Consider the following 17,524-nt stretch of genomic DNA (forward strand, 5'->3'; position numbering starts at 1 on the left):
GACTGGTAATGGAAGTGGTTGGTGTGTGATCTGGAAACCTGGAATCTATAGCAGAGATGGTGGGCTTTCTGTCTGCTCCAGATCCCAGAGAAGCCACTGGGTTGCAGAAGCGGTGGATGACAGAAGGAAAAGAAACCTGACAGCAGCTGTTGGTGGAGACCAGGCTGCTTCTGTTTCCTCCACAACTTTGATAAGAGAGCATACCCACAAGTGGTGTCAGAGGATCTAAAAATAGGGACTGCCATCTTTACTGAAATAATTGTCTTAATTAATAACAATGCAAAAGGCCAACAGAAGAGACAAGATGAGATGAAGAGGGAAAAGTCCAGAGTGGCTTGGCCAAATGAGTCAATTGTGATATCGTGTTGAGCCTGCAGTGCCTTTGCACGTCCAGATAACACCCACCGACAGGTGGGAACAGGACCTGGGGCTGAGGATCAGGCCTCGGCTAGACGGTCTAGGCACAGGGCCTCCCTTCCCCTGGGAGTCATCGGTGGACATGCGGAGGGGAAGACCTGTGCACAGATGTGCTCACCCAGGAGGATGTAGGAGAGGAGAAAAGGCCCGAGCACAGGACCCTGTCAACATCCAGCCCTTAATGTAGGAAGAAGACAACCCAGTGAAGGAGCTCAAAAATCAGTCGGAAGAGATGGGAGGAAGTGGTATCTCAGAAACCCAAAAGAGGAGAGACAAGGGAATGGTCAGTAAGGCCTGAACAGTGTCTGCTGGAAATGACACTGAGAAGTCAGGTCAGGCATATTGTCAGTACACTGAAGTGATAAGGTAAAAACCAGATAGCAAGAGATTGAGGAGTCAGTGAAGGTGAAAAGTAGAGAGAGTAGATGTATTCTTGCTGGAGGCTTAGCTCTGAAGGATAATGAAGTTGCCAGAGGAATAATTTTTGTTTCGAACATTATTTTGAGCATGACTGTTTGCTGAAGGAAAACACACACGCAGGCTGGAGTTGTAAGAAAGATGATCATTGATGCAGCAAGTTCCTGAAAGAGGAGAGAAAGATTAGAATCAAAGGACAGTTGTGTGGCTTAGACCTGGACAGAAGGCTCACCTCTTTTCCTGCAGCAGTGAGAGAAGTGTCTCTTTGTAGAGGGTTGAGAAGTAAAGGCGAGTGATGAGAGGAAGACCTGACTTTTCTCTTTAGAATCTTAGCTAGTACAGGCAAGGAGAGAAAGAATTTAACCAGAGAAGGCGAATGCAGGTAAGTCTGTAGGGGGCTGAAGCAGAAAAACTGGGGGAACCGACAGGTGAAAAATGAAACGCCACGATCAGATAAGACAACGCAGAGAAGGTCTGGAACAGCCACTGAGGAGAACGTGGAGGGATGTGTGATGGGATTGCTGAGTAGTATTTAGACCTGGGAATTTATACCCTATGTGTGCGCCAATCCACCCGACTGTAAAGTTTATTAAGCAGGAATCCGTCCAAGTGCAGAACTGACAAGTGTTTCTGTGGTGGATGAAAAAAGATACCAGGATACAAAAGGCATGGTCAAAACCCACGACCACTCCGAAGTCCATCTACCCCCCTTCCTCATCCCCCTCCTGGATTTTTCTTGAGTCAAAACATTGAGCATCTTGAGAATGGAGACGTTTTTCTTTTGGGGGGCCTAGGATTAGTCCCTTACATTCAGAAGACATTCAGATATTTTTGAATGATTGAATTAATTAATAATACGTAAAATCTGACTCTGCTAAACATTTCTGAATACAAGTATTAGGTTTAAAATTTTATCTACTAGGGATGAATATATTGATTATTTCAAAGCATTAGAATTCTGTTCCAAGAGCTACATTCCTCAAATTTATTTATGCTTAAAATAAGTAGACTGATGCCAAACTCTAATAAAATCTATTCCGTAACACAAAAGTTTATTAGAATAAAAATACACGTACAGTATCCAACATTAAAAGTATTTCACGTCACATGTAGGTTTTACCTCCATTAGTTTTTTTTTTTTAATGCTTTTTAAGTCTGTGCTTCAAATAATTTGCACATCTGTAAACAAATCTTAGATCACCAAAGATGCAATGTATCCATTAGATACTGAACATCAAAATTTAGGAATGGGAACTGATGGTAACAGCCTATTGCACTAAATATTTCTGTAAAATTTTGGGCAGAGAAGAAAAAGAGATTAAAATAAATCACTTGAAATGAGGTAAGTTGTATGAAAAGGCTTCTAGTAGCAAATGTTACCAATGTTGAGATGAGAATATTAAAAACGTTCATGGAAAATTCACTTAAATTTTTGCATAGTCCAGGTTATTTTTGTAAAAACAAAAAATTAAAAATTACCCAAATCCCTTATTAGAAAAAGAGACAATTCTGGTTCTACTTAATATCTGTGTACATTCTAAGTCTTTCATTTAGAAAAAAGAAGTGATACAAATATTCAGAGTCTGCAAAAAGGAAAAAAAAAAGTGAAGATTAGGAACAAAATTTTAAGCTGCCTTTTGGAAAGAAAATTAAAAACAGAGGTAGATGGTTAAATGTTAGTGACCAAGTTACTCAAATGACTAATTTTTGTTTTGGCAGACATCCACCAAGTTTTTTATGCTTGAATCCAAATAGTGAAAAACGTAGGAGTAGAGAGTAAGACCTAACACAAGTTATTTTCCTTTTATCAAAGAAACGTAATAAAAGTAAACCAGGCTTAAGACCCCTATTAAGGATATGATTGTTTAAAGCACTACAGTTCATGCACTTTTTAAAGCAGGAGAATGAGCTTTGTCCCTAAACCTCCTAGGTTTATTTGAGGCCGAGCCCCAGCCCCTGGCCCGGTCAGTCGAAGTAGGACTGCAGAGCGCCTCGGCGCCGGACATCGCAGGTCCAGCAGTGGAAGCCTCCTCCCAGGGAATTGGCGTTACGAATGTTAACCTTAATGGTACTGATACCTGCGTGGGAAGAGAGAGACATAGCTAGTCAGACGGACTCACATGAAGTTTCTCCTACAGAAATCAGCCTGAAAACGGCTGAGTCATCTCTATGCTCATCTGCAAAGAGGTAGTTCTCCACACATGAGCACCAGGAGGTCAGATAAATCATAGAAGTTTGATAAACTTATTGCTAAAGGGGTATCTAAGGAACCTGGGATGCATCTCCAACCTTTTGAGGTTGTGATTGTTGAAAACAAAAATATTGTCCGTCTATGAAATAATAACTTGTTACCTCTAAAATTGAATTAGATCAATCATACATCAGACCTAGCAGGTCATTTCTTCTCATTTAATATTTTCGAATATGGCAACATGTTTCGTTTATTGTACGTACCCAGCTTCTCAAACATCTTTTGAATCGGGACTTCGTTGGCATCCACCATAACACGCTTTTCATCCAGCATTAAGACATTCATGGAAAGCCATTTGGACGACATCCAGAGTGGGTGATCTAAAAACAGCAACAACTGTTAAATCACGTCTGCTGTCATTTTTGTTCAAAGCCAGGGTTCAAAAGTGAGGCATATTCAAGTGACAGCTCAGTTCTTTCAGTGGTTCGCTTTCCCAGTGAAATTTTATTTTAATCCCAAGACTATCAATAAATGTTATGAATCAATCTATACTCATTACACATTTAGATTTCACCGTTTTCTTAAAAAAGTCATTTCTTGCTTCCTGCAATGTTGTTTTATATTGATTTTTTCCTGCCTTTTCACTTTCATTTTCTATGGAAGGAGAGGTTGTGGACACAAGTCCATCCTTGTTCTGGTACCCGCAGTCCCAAACACCAGTTGACGCCTTCCCAGGGAAACATTCTAAATTGCCAAAATGTGGCTGGTGACTAGAGGCGGAAGACTCCTGGCCACTGAAGGAATCATTTTAGGCTGCAAGTATATAAAAGGAAACATACCATCCGGGATGACTGGTGTTGGAGGAGTAACTATGGTCCATCCTGCTTTCTTGAAAAGATCAATCTGCAAGACCGAAAAAAAAAACAAACTCAAAGAGGCTTAAAGCTATTCTTATCATTCTTGGTCTCTAATAGCGCCCTTATAATTAATCATTCTTTTTGAGAAGTGGTCTTCTCAACTGCCCATGTTTGATCTTAGGAATGTCGAGCACCGCTAAATTTGTCATTTAGAACCATTAGGAATCATGGAAGTGCTGAAAATAAAAGTGGCAGTTCCTTCAGTTGACAGACTCTGTGGCTCTTCCGGAGTCCTAAGAACTCCCCTACCTGGTGACAGGGGCGGTCCGGGTTGGAAAGCACCAGACCAGGCCCGATGATATTGAAGGTGGCGTCAATGTGCATCGGATTGGGGTCTTTAAAGGAGATGATGTGCACTCTGTAGTCTGGAGCGAGATGCTTACGCATCCATTCAATGCCCATGTAGTTTGTAACCTGAAAACAAAAGGAAGACATAAATCTAAAAATATTTGATTCTGTGTTTAGAAAACTAAAAATAAGATGAGAATGTTTTAATTTGGGAATATAAAATATAATAATAAAGTGAGAAATTTCCAAGGCAGTCTTTATCAACCTGGCTTCTCTGTGCAAAGATATCTCTTCCAGCTCGAATGAAGTCAGCAGCATCAAAGCATGGCTCAAACTCAGTCGTCACAAATTTTCCCTGAGCAGCCAATTTGTGTCTGTCTTCTACAGAATGGATGGGGTAATCCTAATTGGAATAAGAATGAACGCAGACAGTGCGTTGGTCATGAGGAAATGATTCATAGCACCTTCATTACCAAGACAATTAGTTCAACCTCATCATTTCCCAAAATACTACCACCCTGTTCTAGGCTAAAACATGCCTGGAGAAGAGGTAGTCCCATGCAAACCAAACCAAAATAAACCAAAACAAAACAAAAAATAAAAAACTACGCATGACAAGTTCCTGATACTTGGAAGCAAGTGGTAGAGAGGCAGTAATGATTCTGAAAATATTCCATGACCCATACATTGAGTTATGTAGCTCTCTACAATACTGCAAATCAACAGGATGAGGTCATTCTGTTCTTTTAGAAGAGGAATTTGGTCCTGAGCCTAACCCATATCATAAAATGGGATGCCATGCATCCCCTACCAAATCTGATTGGTTGTGGTGCAATTGATTCATTACTTACTTCTGTCTTTAAACTCCTAGAAGAAATTTTGATTTTTTATTTCTTTCTATAAATGATCCCATAGTAAGTGATCTAGTAAGGGACATATACTTCCTCTCACTGAATATGTCCTGGAGACCAAATTCTTCTTCTAGAAGAAGAGAGTGGAGTTCAGCCTAGTGACTTTTCTGTCTCCACCAAGGAATGGCTGTGTGATTTTAGGCAAGTTTTCCTCCCTGCAGTGGAATGATACCACTCATTCATGGGGTTATTGTGCAGAATAAACAGGGCTGAGGATGTAAATAAAGAGCTTAACTCAATACCCAGCACACGGTAAACACCAAGAAGTGTTATTACTACTCTTACCATTATTATCACAATGTCATTTACTCTTATTTTCATCATAAAATAATCATTTTTTAAAAAGGTAGGTGATGTTCTCACTTTCTGGAATGCACAGCAAATACAAGCTGTCAGAGAATCTCTATCTCAGTCTCTGTGGATTAATTAGAAATGTTACCAATAAGCTTGCCTACAGTGGGGGGCTCACCTGGTCATAAAGCTCATCAGCCATTGTGGGCTTAGGAGCCGTTGTCCACTTGGCCCCGCGGCGGAAGTAGTCCTTGATAATTGCTCTGTATGCGCGGTACTCAAAGAAGCGGGCGCGCCAGGCCATGGGAGCCTCGATAATCTCATTTCCCACAACTATCAGGATGTCTCGAGGCATCGCACCATATAAACCTGTCAGGCCACAGAGTTCCACAACAGCCTCAGTGATGCTAACTTCCAAGATAGAAGAGCCTATATAATATGACCTCAGTCTTTAGTTAAAAAGTAAAACAAAAATTACAGAAAACCTGTATGTGTATTTGTATATATTTATATGCACATAGAAAATATGAAATGATACATGCTAGGCTGTCAACATGAATTCACAAATTCTGTGTTGGGATGGTGAAGCCAAGAAAAAAAAAAGAAAAGAAAAAAAAGAAGCAATAATGTCCTTGTTCAAAGAGATCGTGAACCACCAGGTTTTCACCTTTTGTAACTCCTAACACAGTTTCTCAAGGAGTATCACGGCACGAGATAAAAACTGGGCCAAGATCACTTCTACAACTGTAAATTAGAACACACTGAACTCAGGCACAAGAACAATCCCACAGCAATATCAATTAAAAATAAAATGGCAATGTTTCTGTTCCCTTTTCACGTCCATTCTTGAGGAAAATTAAATGGAATCCACTGTTTTTAGGTAAGGAAGTGTTCATAAAGCTTAGGAAAAGTGCCTCTTTCAGGAAGATTCTAGATTTACAATGGAGTTTAGAATGTGTACATCTTAATCTTATCAAAAAGAACCAGACTGTTCCTAAATAATCTTTAAAGTTTTGAAGGGTTATTAGACCACAGGGATCTCTTGAGAAATTATCAGAGCTCTCTCCTTTCACACTGAGAGATGAAAAATTAAGACACTGGCAGCTTAAGTGTCGGACGTCACTTACCCGTAGACTCAAAATCAGGAGTTTTGTACTTCAGCGACCAGTCGATGGGGTCGGGCCTCCTCACTGTCACTCCTTCCATTTTTAAAATATTGCACATTTCTTCAATTTCGGCAACAGCCTTTTTCAAGTGATCTTTGGGAAAATAATGGCCCCCATTCTTCTGGTAAAAAGGCCAGTACTTTTCATATGTGTTGGCCTAGAACCAGAAGAAAGTAAGTGAAGTACTTACAGAAGAAAAACAGAGCTCAGGACAGGCTCGGAGGTGGTGAGCAATAACTTGTGTAACTTGACAGAACTGAGACTGAGACCACATCTGGTCCAGTGTAGATCTCCAGAACCAGGCACACTGACTCTCTGCGAAGACACTCAAGATCTGTTGAATGATGATCTCTAAATTCTCTTCATGTTTTGAGACCTTTGTTCCTTCTGCCTGAGACCCCGTGCCCTACCGTGCACAGCATGTCTGCCCTTAGATGGGCTTGGAATCCACCTAGGCCAGGTTTTTCATGCTTCACAGACAAACAGGACATGGTGCTCCTGTTAGACAGTCTCAATGAAATAAGAAAACAAACAAAATAGCTTAAGGGGAGAAAAAGCACACCTATACTAAGAGAAAACCGTGAGCTGTCCATGCATCCCAGAAGTCTGTCTGAAAAACACCACCGCAGGAGATTTTGTAGGAAAATAGGGCACTGCCCGCTTAAAGGTTAGGGACACATCCTCAAATGTGCTTTGTTGCTTTTAAAAACTCATGACTGATTTTCTCATTCAGCAGAATCACTGCTTGGCAAAATTGTGCGGCAGGGCAAGTCTGCCTCTGGGGCTTCCTACCCTTCCCTGCCAGCGAGTCCATCCGAGCTCTCCTGTTGCTTCACATCCATTCACCATAAAAGTAAGTGACCTGACAAGTGAATTCACACATTTTTAAGTAGCGGGCGGGGGGAGTGGGGGATGCTTAACATTTAGAAAGTGTCCAAGGGTTACATGCATTTTAAAAAACATCTGAATGGAAAGCAGTTGAATGCTTTAAAAAGGCTCAATCAATTTGCTAACAATGACTGTTGAATTAGGGTAGGTGCAACAACTGTAAAATACTGGTTTTCAGAAGTATAGAAATCTAGATGGATTCTTCATTCAGATTCTTGTGCATGTGCAAAGTTCTCAAATTAAAGAAATACACTGGAAAATATAGGTGATGCATATGGATATAATTTATCAAGATAGATAAAGCAGAATTCCAATCAGAAGATGCAAACACTAAGAAAAAGCCTCGGACCTTCATCAAAAGATTGGCAAAGCAATATACATTTATATATTTTAAGTTTTAAAAAAATGTTTAAAGCAAGTATTCAAAAATTTTTTCTTATATTGATTTTTCCTTATATTGATTAACCAACTAACTACCAGTCCTGATCATGTCTGATAAGGTTTCCATCACAAATCAATTTCAGATAGTGGTTAAGTACCAAAAAGAAGGAGAAACTGGGTAATGAAATAGACTGCATCTAGATGTCTAGCTCTTTAATGTCAAAGACAATGTCTTTTCCAGATTTCCTATCTCTGTTCAAACATATGGAAGCAGACCTGCCTCTTGTTAGTTTACTATCTGGGTTCACATCAATTAGGCTGGAGCTGAGCCTGCTGGAGATGGAATAAGAACCTGAAAAACAGGTCTTCAGACAGGAAGGATGCCAGTGAAGCTCTGAAACAGGGGTTGGCAAACTAAAGTCCGTGGGCCAAATCTGGCCCTCTGCCTGTTTTTGTAAATAAAGTTTTACGGGAACACAGACACGTGCATTCGTTTACATATTGCCTGTGGTGGTTTTGCACTACAGTGGCAGAGTTGAGAGTGGAGTAGTTTGGACAGAGACCTGTGGTCTGCAAAGCCCAAAATAGTTATTGTCTGGCCCTGCGCAGAAAAAGCTTGCCAACTCCTTTCTAAATGATTAGTTGGTTGATTTGTTTTTAAAGATCTGTAGGCAAAAAAGAAACTCAATTTTTGGCCCATGAAAAATGTTATCAGTGCTAAAAAGTTGATAAGAGCAATCCATTCCTTTAAGAAACAAAACAAAATAAAAGCACTCTACGGGTTTCTACTCCTAGGAAGTCCTGCAGCAGCAGCCAGAGGAGAGGATAATAATGACTCTTTATATTCCCCTCAGACACATCCTGGTACTACTCATCCATTCACCACTTCCTCCTTCTCATGCCAGGCACATCGCTTGCAGTCCACGAAGGGACAAGAAGCCTTTGAAAATTAAACACTAGGTTACAGCAGATACACAGCCATGTTGTCTCGCTGGACACATTCCAGAGTATCCCATGTGACTATCTGTGCAGAGTAGAGCTTGCTTGGTAAGTATAAAGTAAACTTTCCTGGGAGAAGAAGTTAATTTGAACAAGTGTGAATTCTCTCATATGGCTCATACTTTGGCTAAGATTGGACAAAGTTCAAATGATCAGGCCACATATATTTTCCAAGAGATAGCTGGAGATTATTTACACTTCATTTATAACCCTGCTAAATGAGTTAGCAATCATTTACCAAGTGTCTGCAAGATAAAAAACATTATAATAAACGCTTAGCATGTGACATTTTTAATAATCTGTTGCAGAGATGTGGCTGCATTCCTAGAAACTTTATAGTCTTTCAGAGCCTAAAATCCTTCAGGGGTGTTTGCCAAAGGAATTTTAAATACTGTCTTTTGGAAGGTTAGGAAATCTCGAAAGAAACTTATTTATCCAGCTGCAAACTTATATTACATTAACCTTGATCGACTTTGTATTTTATAAAAGGTCCCTTATCAAGGGCCTTATTTAAAAAGACAAAAGCAAAACAAAAAGCACATATTTGATGGAAAGTATTCATTATGTTTTACAGGATAAAAAGCTATACAGCTATCAAAAATCATGCTTCCTGACAGCTATGTTCCTTACTCCCATAAAATTTCTGTAGCACTTATATCTTCCAAGATAGCTAATTGCCTGTGAACAGTTTGCTATGTTATTTTATCTTTCATTTATCCCAAGCTGATTAATATACTGTCATTTTTCTCCAACTGAAAGGTTGGAGCCATGCATATCTTGCCTTCTAGGGGCCATGCATATCTTAAATTTAATTTCCTCTCTCTCAATACCTAGTTTCATATATGGCAATAAGCAGAAATAACCAGACAAATGAATGAAATCATATGCTAATGCTACTATTATTTATTATCTATCCACTATTATCATTACACCCTCAGTGGACGTAAAGGTCATTGGCAAACTGCATCCCTACAACTATAATGAGTTGTGGTTCTGTCCTTTAAAAATACTTAACGTGTAACTTTTTACCTTGCTATTTAATCTTGTTAGGTAGACAGCAAACCTCTTAATAGCTTCATTTTACTGAGGCCCAGTAATGGGGGCGGGGAGCGGTATCAGGATCACGAGGTCAAACAGGTAATTAACTGATTAGCTAATAAGCTTTTATCAAATACCTAATTCAGTCCTGATCTCCTGAATTGAGCCTGGCACATTTCCCACAAGCCCATGAAATTACAAAATCTAAAATCATAAATCAAGTGGCAAAGAACTCAGAATAATGTGTAAGAATTCTGATTCCGTACAGTCACATGGTATAAAAGTCAATTTTAAAGACAAGTAGAAGGATAAATGACTGCCTGAATTAGAAATTTAATTTCACCCAATTAAAATGGTTAGGGGGTAGGACTTCTTTCCAAGAAAAGAATTTTTAAAAGATCATGCCTTTCTTAAACATGTGAATGATATATAAATTAATCTGTTCATCAGATTTCAAGTATCAGAACCAAAGGTAGTTCCAGAACAATTAGAAGTTATTACTTTTTCTATTTCCCTGTCTTCAAGGTCTAACTCAGGAATCGTTTTCTTTGAGAAGACTTCCTTAGTTTATCCAGCATTTGGTCATCGCTTTTCCCTTCACTCTCCTGGCATTTCAATTCAACTGCCTTGCCAGTTGCCATGAGATACTTAGTCTTTGCTTCTACGTAGACATCGTATCTCTCCTGAAAGAAAGCAAGTTCTTTTGTGCTAATAACTCTGGAGTCCTGATACTAGGTAGGCAACATTTCTGATACTGATGACAGTGATGTAACAGAACTTATTTCCTCAACCCACATTACAAATAAAAATGTTAATATTCAGGAAGAATTTAAGTACACTGAAGCTATATTTGTAACCCATTATTAATGGAAGCTTAGGCTGTGCCTCCAGTGTGGATGGGGACCCTTGTGCACTATACAACCTGAACACCAGCCCACAGAGGCTCTGGTTATAAGAATCTATTACAAAGAACATTAAGAGTTGAAAACAAGAAAGATATTACTTGCTGCCAGGGAAATCTGGAAAGCTTTGTGGAAAGTACTACGGGAACTAGTGGTAGTAAGGGGGGCGTTTAAACTGCAGACAAGAAGAGTGCAGGAAGTTAGGTGCAAGGGTCCTAGGTGGGAGCAAAGCCCTGAGGCTTGTTTGGAGAACAGTGAGTAGTCTAGTTGGGCTGATAGAAGCTGGAGGTGGTTTGGGGAGTATACAAATCGGGGAGGGTAGTCAGGAGTTAACAGCAGTAGTCCAGGCAGTAGGGGAGATACTGACCCAAGGTAATAGCAGAGGGATGAAGGCAAGGTTCATTTTGACAAAAGACTTGTTAGATCTTGGAAAATGGATGAGAAGGATGTGACTGAAAGAGTAATAAATGATGAGTGTGTGATGTTTTAGCTTGAAAACATAGGAATGCCAAAAACTAAAAGGAAGGAATGAAGGGCTCAGATTAGCGGAGCAGCTGGCAGTTGAACTCAGTTGTGCCACGTCTGAGGTCCAGTGGCAATATGCAGTAAGGAGTTTAACGTGTTCATCTGGACAGAATTAGAGAGAGAGAGAACCAGACCAGAGTGGAGTGGAGAGAGATCTGGACCAAAGTGAGAACAGCTAAAGTGAAATTCTGTTCAACCCCAACATTCCAAACAGTGAAGGAAGAAGGTGTGAGGACTAGTGAAAGCACTAACATCCCCAGAAAAGGTCCTTCCGAACCCAAAGGAGGGAGCAGTCACTGGTGTAGTGTCAAATACTGCAGAGATGTCAGGTAAGATAACTTAACATCAGCCAGTGCATTGGGGTGGTCCTGAGTAAGCTAAAGTGAAAGCAGTTACAGAGGAGGTGGGAGCAGAAGCTGGACCGAAGAAGGTGGGGAGGGAACCCGCTTCAGAACTGTGAAGAAAGCCTTGCTTTACCTTCACCTCCACAGTGAATGGTGGAACACAGGCATTTTCTGCTCTGCCCACTATCACTTCCTCTAAGGGGTCCCATTCGTTGTAAGAGGAGACAGGGCAGTCCTTGGGCAAAGGATCAGTGGCCTTGTCTTCAGCTGCACAGGAATTCCGGGAGGAAGCTGTAGCTGCCTGGGTGCTCTGGAAAGTTCGCTGCACCCATCCTGTCACAGTTCTTCCAAGCTGCCAAGAACGAAGAAAAGATTATTGTGTAGTGCGGTAGGGCACTTGGGGAGGGGGAAGTGGAGGTGGGAATGAACACCCAGGATAACGTAGGCCTTTAAAATCTTTTAGGAGGATGTAAACAGAGATGTCAGTGTATAGGTGGGTAGTAGGGTTACAGGAGATTTTTACCTTCGTTTATTTATACGTTATCTTTTTATCTGTTATGTTAATTGGTGTAACTCTTTAACACTCCTAAGGAGATTTTGTCCCCAACAACCATACACTCCCATTTATATCTTGGAGTGGTCTTCTGCAATCAAGCTTGAAGCAACTCCTCTGTGGATAATGGGTCACCCTCTTTCCAGAAAACCACAGAAAGCTTATGCTCTGTGTCTCCCTGCCAAGACCAGCTGGGGGAGGGAGACTGCTTTCCCCTTCAGTATCAAAGGTTACCAGTATTAGGGTTTCCCTCTCCCTGAAAGTGAAAAATGAAGAAGCATTTGTCTTCATCTTTCAGAATAATCAGCTTCAAACCAAAAATTTCTCATCGCTGACACACACTTCACATCCTTTGGCATTTCAGTTATAAGAATGACCAGTGCCACAGGCTCCATTTTACAGATGGTCCACGGTTCCCTAGTCAAGATAAGGATTAATCAACCCAGATACAAACTAAAACAACCAGAGAGAGGATCTAAGAACTTAAAAAAAAGCCTTTTGAAAATGTAGAGCCTATAAACTCTAGAGCAGGGAGGGTCCCTCACACATTAGGTAAACCTCAACCCCACCCCCACCCCCCGCGCCCCCGCATCTATATCCTACCCTGTTAAAAGCCTTAGGAGGGAGGTAGGAGGGGGGCCAGGGTGGAGACCAAACAAGAGGGAATGACAGCTGTTCTGAAACCAGTTGCAGGGGGTAACCAAAGCGCCGGGCTATTCCCGTCCCAGGAGCTAGGGAGGGTCTGAAGGCGCGTGCTTACATACCAGGAAAGCAGAGGGCGGGACTGGACAGAAATCTGGGTACAGACCGAATTCGCTCCAACTCCTCTTGCGACTCAGGACTCCATGTTACACTTGGAGCGGGCCTGCTCGCTCGCCCTCCGTCCGCGATTCCCACTTTGCCCCTTCTCCCTTCCATCCACCCTACACGCATGCCCAACTCTGCCCACCCAGGGCAATGAAACCCAGTAAGGCCATCCTTTCACTAAGAGATGTTGCTTGCTGGCCCCACCCCGGGCCAGAAGCTCGGCGGGAGCGAGCGGTGGTCGGGCAGGGGAGGGCGGCGCCCCCCGCGCTGACGGGCACCGCGGTCCGAGGCGCGCGGAGAGCAGCTGCACCCACGGGGTGTGGCCCCAACGAACGCCCCCTTCCCCAGGGACGCCGCCAAGTCCCTGGTAGCCAGCAAAGGCTCCTGAAGCCGAGCTTCCCAAGGGGCCCAGAAGGGACACTGTCCTGCAATGCCGGCGGGGGAAAGCGAGGGAAGAAGAGGGGGAGAGCACGAGGCCGCGGGACGAGGCGGCGGCGCACGCACCCGAGAACCGATGTAGTGCACCGCTTCGGCGCCGCGGCTCCCGCCGCGCAGACACCGCACCCGCAGCATCGCCCGGTGTCCCGCTGGTCCGCAAGTCGACTGTGCCCAGAGCTCGGCCGCGTCCGTCCGAGCCTCCCGAGAGCGCGCCCGCAGTGGGGTGCCCGGGTGCGTGGCCCGAGGCCTTTTGTAGCCTCGCCCCGCCCCGGCCGCCCCCCCGCGCGCCCCATTGGCTGCCGGGAGCAGGTGGTGGGGCCCGCGGAGCGTGGGGCCGCCCCGGGTTGGGAACCCCGGGGGCGCGGGGTCGAGTCCCCCGGCCTGGCCCTTTGTCTGCGTGTCAGCCCGCCCGCTGGCTTGTGCCGCGCTCCGCCAGCCCCGCCCGGGTCCGCCAGAACGAGGTCCCTAGTCTCGGGGACGGGGAGGAGGACGCGACTTCTGAAGAATCATCGTAACGATACAGACGTTGTTGTTTTAAATTTACACTCAAGGATTTAAATAGGCAAAGCGTGAATACAGTAACACGTTTAAATACATCTATGTGCACTGACCCCGTCCTCTCATTTTACAGTGAACGAAACCACCTCAAGTTTAGGTGGCTTCTTAGGGCAACAGCGGGATGGAGCCTGGAGGGGACCAAGTCTGGAACTCGGGTCATCCTCTCCCAGGGCTGCTGCGTGGTCCACCCACTAGCCTGTTAGTTGTTCTTTGGAATACCTGCTGTTTCAAACTGTCCTTGGCCATATTTCCTGGCTTGAGAAACTCAGTCATGATGAATGTGGGCCAGAAATAAGGGAGGACTACAGACAGTTTTTTCCCCCTTCCATTTCATGTATTTAAAATTTTGTTTCAATTTGATTAGGATACATTTGTTAGAAAAGTAGCTCCCAACGGTGCAAATTCTTGATTGCTGCAGATTGGTGCAAAACTAGAGAACTCAGTTTAACGTTTAAGTTCCTAGCAGGAGAGGGAGCAAAGAGATTTGAATATTTCATTTCTGTCCCTACAAAGGGTGTAATTATTTTTAATGAGCTGTCCTTTTAGTTCTGGTGTCTCACACTTGTTTTCCCGTTCACTGATGGAAGGCACCAGTCAAGCAGGATGGCCTGGTGGAAGGAGCCGTGGAGAGGGAATTGGGAGAACTGGGTTCTGGTCTTGACTCTGTAATAGACAACTATGTGTCTTCTTGAGTTGCAATCTTATCGTCAAAGGGAGAACAGTTGCATTCACTGCCCCTGGTACACAGGATTGGCCAAAAAGGAGAGATTGTCCATGTAGAACTTGACGAGGCACTGAGTCATATGAATGTGAGGTAACATTTTATCAGTTCTAACAATAAGGAGGCCTCCAAGTGTGAGAATAGGGTGAAAGGAACCAGTAAATCTAAAGTTCCTGTCTTAGCTCTGCTGCTAACTTGCTGTGTGACCTGGAACTAAATTCTTTCACCTTTCTGGTGAAGGTGTCACATTTCTAGTGAAAGTTTTGGGAAATCTCTGACATTTCTCAAAATGTACAAAGCACCTTCTCCCAACAATTAAATGTGGCCACCCCTGAGGTCTCATGCTTCATTGTGGCCAGAGACGTGCTGCTCCACAGTGAAGGGCTGTAAGAGGACAGGAAGTGTTCACAGCAAGTGGTATTGACATCACTCTGTGCCATTTCTCTGACAAACATCCTCATGTCACTCATCAAAAGACACTGTTTTCATTTTGTAGAAGCAAGAATTGGAAGTGCCTGGAAATAATGAGGCCAGGGTATTATTAAAGTTTTACATAAAGAAAACCTCTTATGATAGCCATAGAACATACCCTTATCTCCAGGAATCCAGAGGGAAATGTGTGGCTAGAGCCACCCAAATCAGTTCTACTGATACAAAAGCAAATCAAACACTTTAGACAGCCCCTACTTTTCCTTTCCTATTTATTAATGTATTAATTTTTGTTGTTGTTGTTCTTGAGAGAGTTCTGTAACAATTTTTAGATTGACCTCATTGGTTGGAAGCACAAGTTCGATACTGGTGTGTTCATCTACTGCTGGGCCAACTCTGCAAGGTAGTGATGGTGATACCTGGCAACACCCTGGTCATTGAGATTGCTGCTTTTTTCAGAAAAAAGTGGAAAAGACTGTGAACTCTGCCTTCTTCTCCCTCACTGGCAATAGGTGAGTGTGACACCAATAACTCTGATCAAACCAGTAATTGTAGGATCGTGGTGGTCTCATAATTAATGGTTATGCATGTTCGTGTCTAATAGTAGTGTACTCTTGTAGGTTAATCTACAGGCATAATTTGGGATAAAAGGACAAAGGTTAGAAAATATATCAGAAGCATGGAAAATGGTTCTGCTTTCCAATATCTCCCTCATCACTGTTGCTTTGGGAATATACCCAACTATACCTGGTTTCAGCCAACAAAGTACAGTTGTTGTTGTTGTTGTTGTTTTTAATATGCCCTGATATTAAAACAAGAAGCTAGTAAAGTCATTGGGTCAGAAAAATGAATAACAAAAGAACTTATTGTAAGAATTCATTATTTCATTATCGTGGTTGACATCAGAATCTGTACACAGGAAACAATCGTAATGTGGTCCTAGAACTTAGAGATACAGATCATCTGTGAAACTGGTAACACACGCGCGCACACACACAGTGGATGAGATTGGCTATCTGCAGAAGTCACCCATTGAAAGAGACATTTGTACCTATAGTTAGGAGCGAGGACATCTCTCAGAATAAATCAGAAAAAAGTGAGATTACTCAAGTTCAAAAAAGGTGACCAAAATATATTCTCATGATTGGAATGTAATTAAAGAAAGATGGAATTTTAAAAATGTTTTATTTGGACTGCATTTGGAAAATATGTCTGGGAGAGTACACGAGACACTGATAACATAAGTTCTTCCTGGGGCAGGGACCTGGGTGACTGAGGGACAGGGGCAAGAGGGAGCTTTTTCACTATGTACCCTATTGTACTTTTACATTTTGAACATGTGAATGAATTACCTAATAAACAAATAAATCTTTAAAACACTGCATTTATAGAGGTATGATTGTCAAAATGGAGTTTTTACAAAGGAAGCCAGAGTGTACAATCTATCAGCCTATTTATCCAGCTCTATGTAAGAGTATTCTGAATATAAGAATACAAGAATCAGAATATTCTGGTCCCTGGAAAGGTGATACCTACTGAGGACAAAAATAATTTCATAGGTTTTGATGAAGTAGCCTTTAAGAATATTTACTTCCTTCAAATTCTGAATTCACCGAGCAACCTTCTCATTCCTGGGAACCTTGACCTGGGGATGGGGTTACCTTGCAGGCTGAGCACAAGTGAGAGGTAGGGCTGACAAGACTTTCCTTGTAAAGTATTGTCACTATTGTAGCTTATCCTTCAAAGTTTGGTGAGTTTAGTAGGTATAGTTCAGTCTTTGGTCTCAAAGTATGTTCTTCTTTTTTTTTTTTTTTTTCATTTTCTCCTTTTCCTGCCTGCCTAGTCAATTCTGGGTAAACCAATGAAATTCAATTTCTGGACCAGCAATGCTGTGGACTGGCTTGCTCCCGCAGCACTGTGTTCTCCCATCTCACAGCATCTATCACACTGCACTGGAATTGCCTGCGGATCTGTTTGTCTCTCCCTGGGCTGTTGGCTCCAAAAGGGCAGGGAGTCTGTTTTATCTGCCACTGTGTCCCAAGCACAGTGCCTGACAAAACCCAGGCCCTCAATCAGTCGTCTGAAGAAGGAGGTGCCTCTCTGAAAGCCCAGGCTAGGAGAACCCGACCTCACTCTTTGATATCTATTTTGCAGTCGTTGATTTCAGCATCCTTTTTGCCTCTTGAAATTCTCTCGTAACTTCAACTATCCCTACAATTCAGATGATGTCCAAGTAGTTTTAGCAGCTCTTTCTCTCCTGAGTCTCTGATCTACATTTCCAGCTACCTGCAGGTCAGAATGCTAGCCTAGGAGCTCTGGTACCAATTTTCAACCACACTTTGG

The 17,524-nt window shown here is 42.5% G+C and overlaps 1 protein-coding gene and 1 long non-coding RNA gene across 4 annotated transcripts in view; one reads left to right on the top strand and one right to left on the bottom strand.

Annotated features, from left to right (window-relative positions):
- Positions 1-1,860: 1,860 nt before the first annotated feature.
- Positions 1,861-13,704, bottom strand: GATM (glycine amidinotransferase). The gene is made up of 9 exons (XM_074366055.1): positions 13,540-13,704; positions 11,809-12,027; positions 6,560-6,755; positions 5,611-5,801; positions 4,496-4,633; positions 4,192-4,356; positions 3,865-3,928; positions 3,289-3,405; positions 1,861-2,912 (listed from the first exon to the last, which is right to left on the bottom strand). The coding sequence occupies exons 1-9, from the start codon at positions 13,606-13,608 to the stop codon at positions 2,800-2,802; spliced, it is 1,272 nt and encodes a 423-aa protein (XP_074222156.1). The 5' UTR covers positions 13,609-13,704; the 3' UTR covers positions 1,861-2,799.
- LOC141577960 (uncharacterized) overlaps positions 7,158-17,524 on the top strand; it is a 28,095-nt gene continuing 17,728 nt past the window's right edge. For 2 of the 3 annotated variants that reach the window (XR_012507654.1, XR_012507655.1), the window contains exons 1-3: positions 7,158-7,451; positions 8,773-8,914; positions 15,514-15,693. This is a non-coding gene — a long non-coding RNA (uncharacterized LOC141577960). Of the gene's footprint in view, positions 7,452-8,772; positions 8,915-10,429; positions 10,984-15,513; positions 15,694-17,524 lie in introns of those variants that run through there. The other variant, XR_012507653.1, reaches the window with a different exon arrangement.

The sequence above is a fragment of the Camelus bactrianus genome, chromosome 6, assembly GCF_048773025.1.
Source record: "Camelus bactrianus isolate YW-2024 breed Bactrian camel chromosome 6, ASM4877302v1, whole genome shotgun sequence".
NCBI classification, from domain to species: Eukaryota; Metazoa; Chordata; class Mammalia; order Artiodactyla; family Camelidae; genus Camelus; species Camelus bactrianus.

Coding starts and splice junctions, on each gene's coding strand:
- GATM (XM_074366055.1), bottom strand. CDS start 13,608: ATGCTGCGGGTGCGGTGTCTGCGCGGCGGGAGCCGCGGCGCCGAAGCG. Junction 3,929..4,191: donor CGGACCGCCCCTGTCACCAG/GTAGGGGAGTTC, acceptor TCGGTCTTGCAG/ATTGATCTTTTCAAGAAAGC. Junction 3,406..3,864: donor AACACCAGTCATCCCGGATG/GTATGTTTCCTT, acceptor TGCTGTTTTTAG/ATCACCCACTCTGGATGTCG.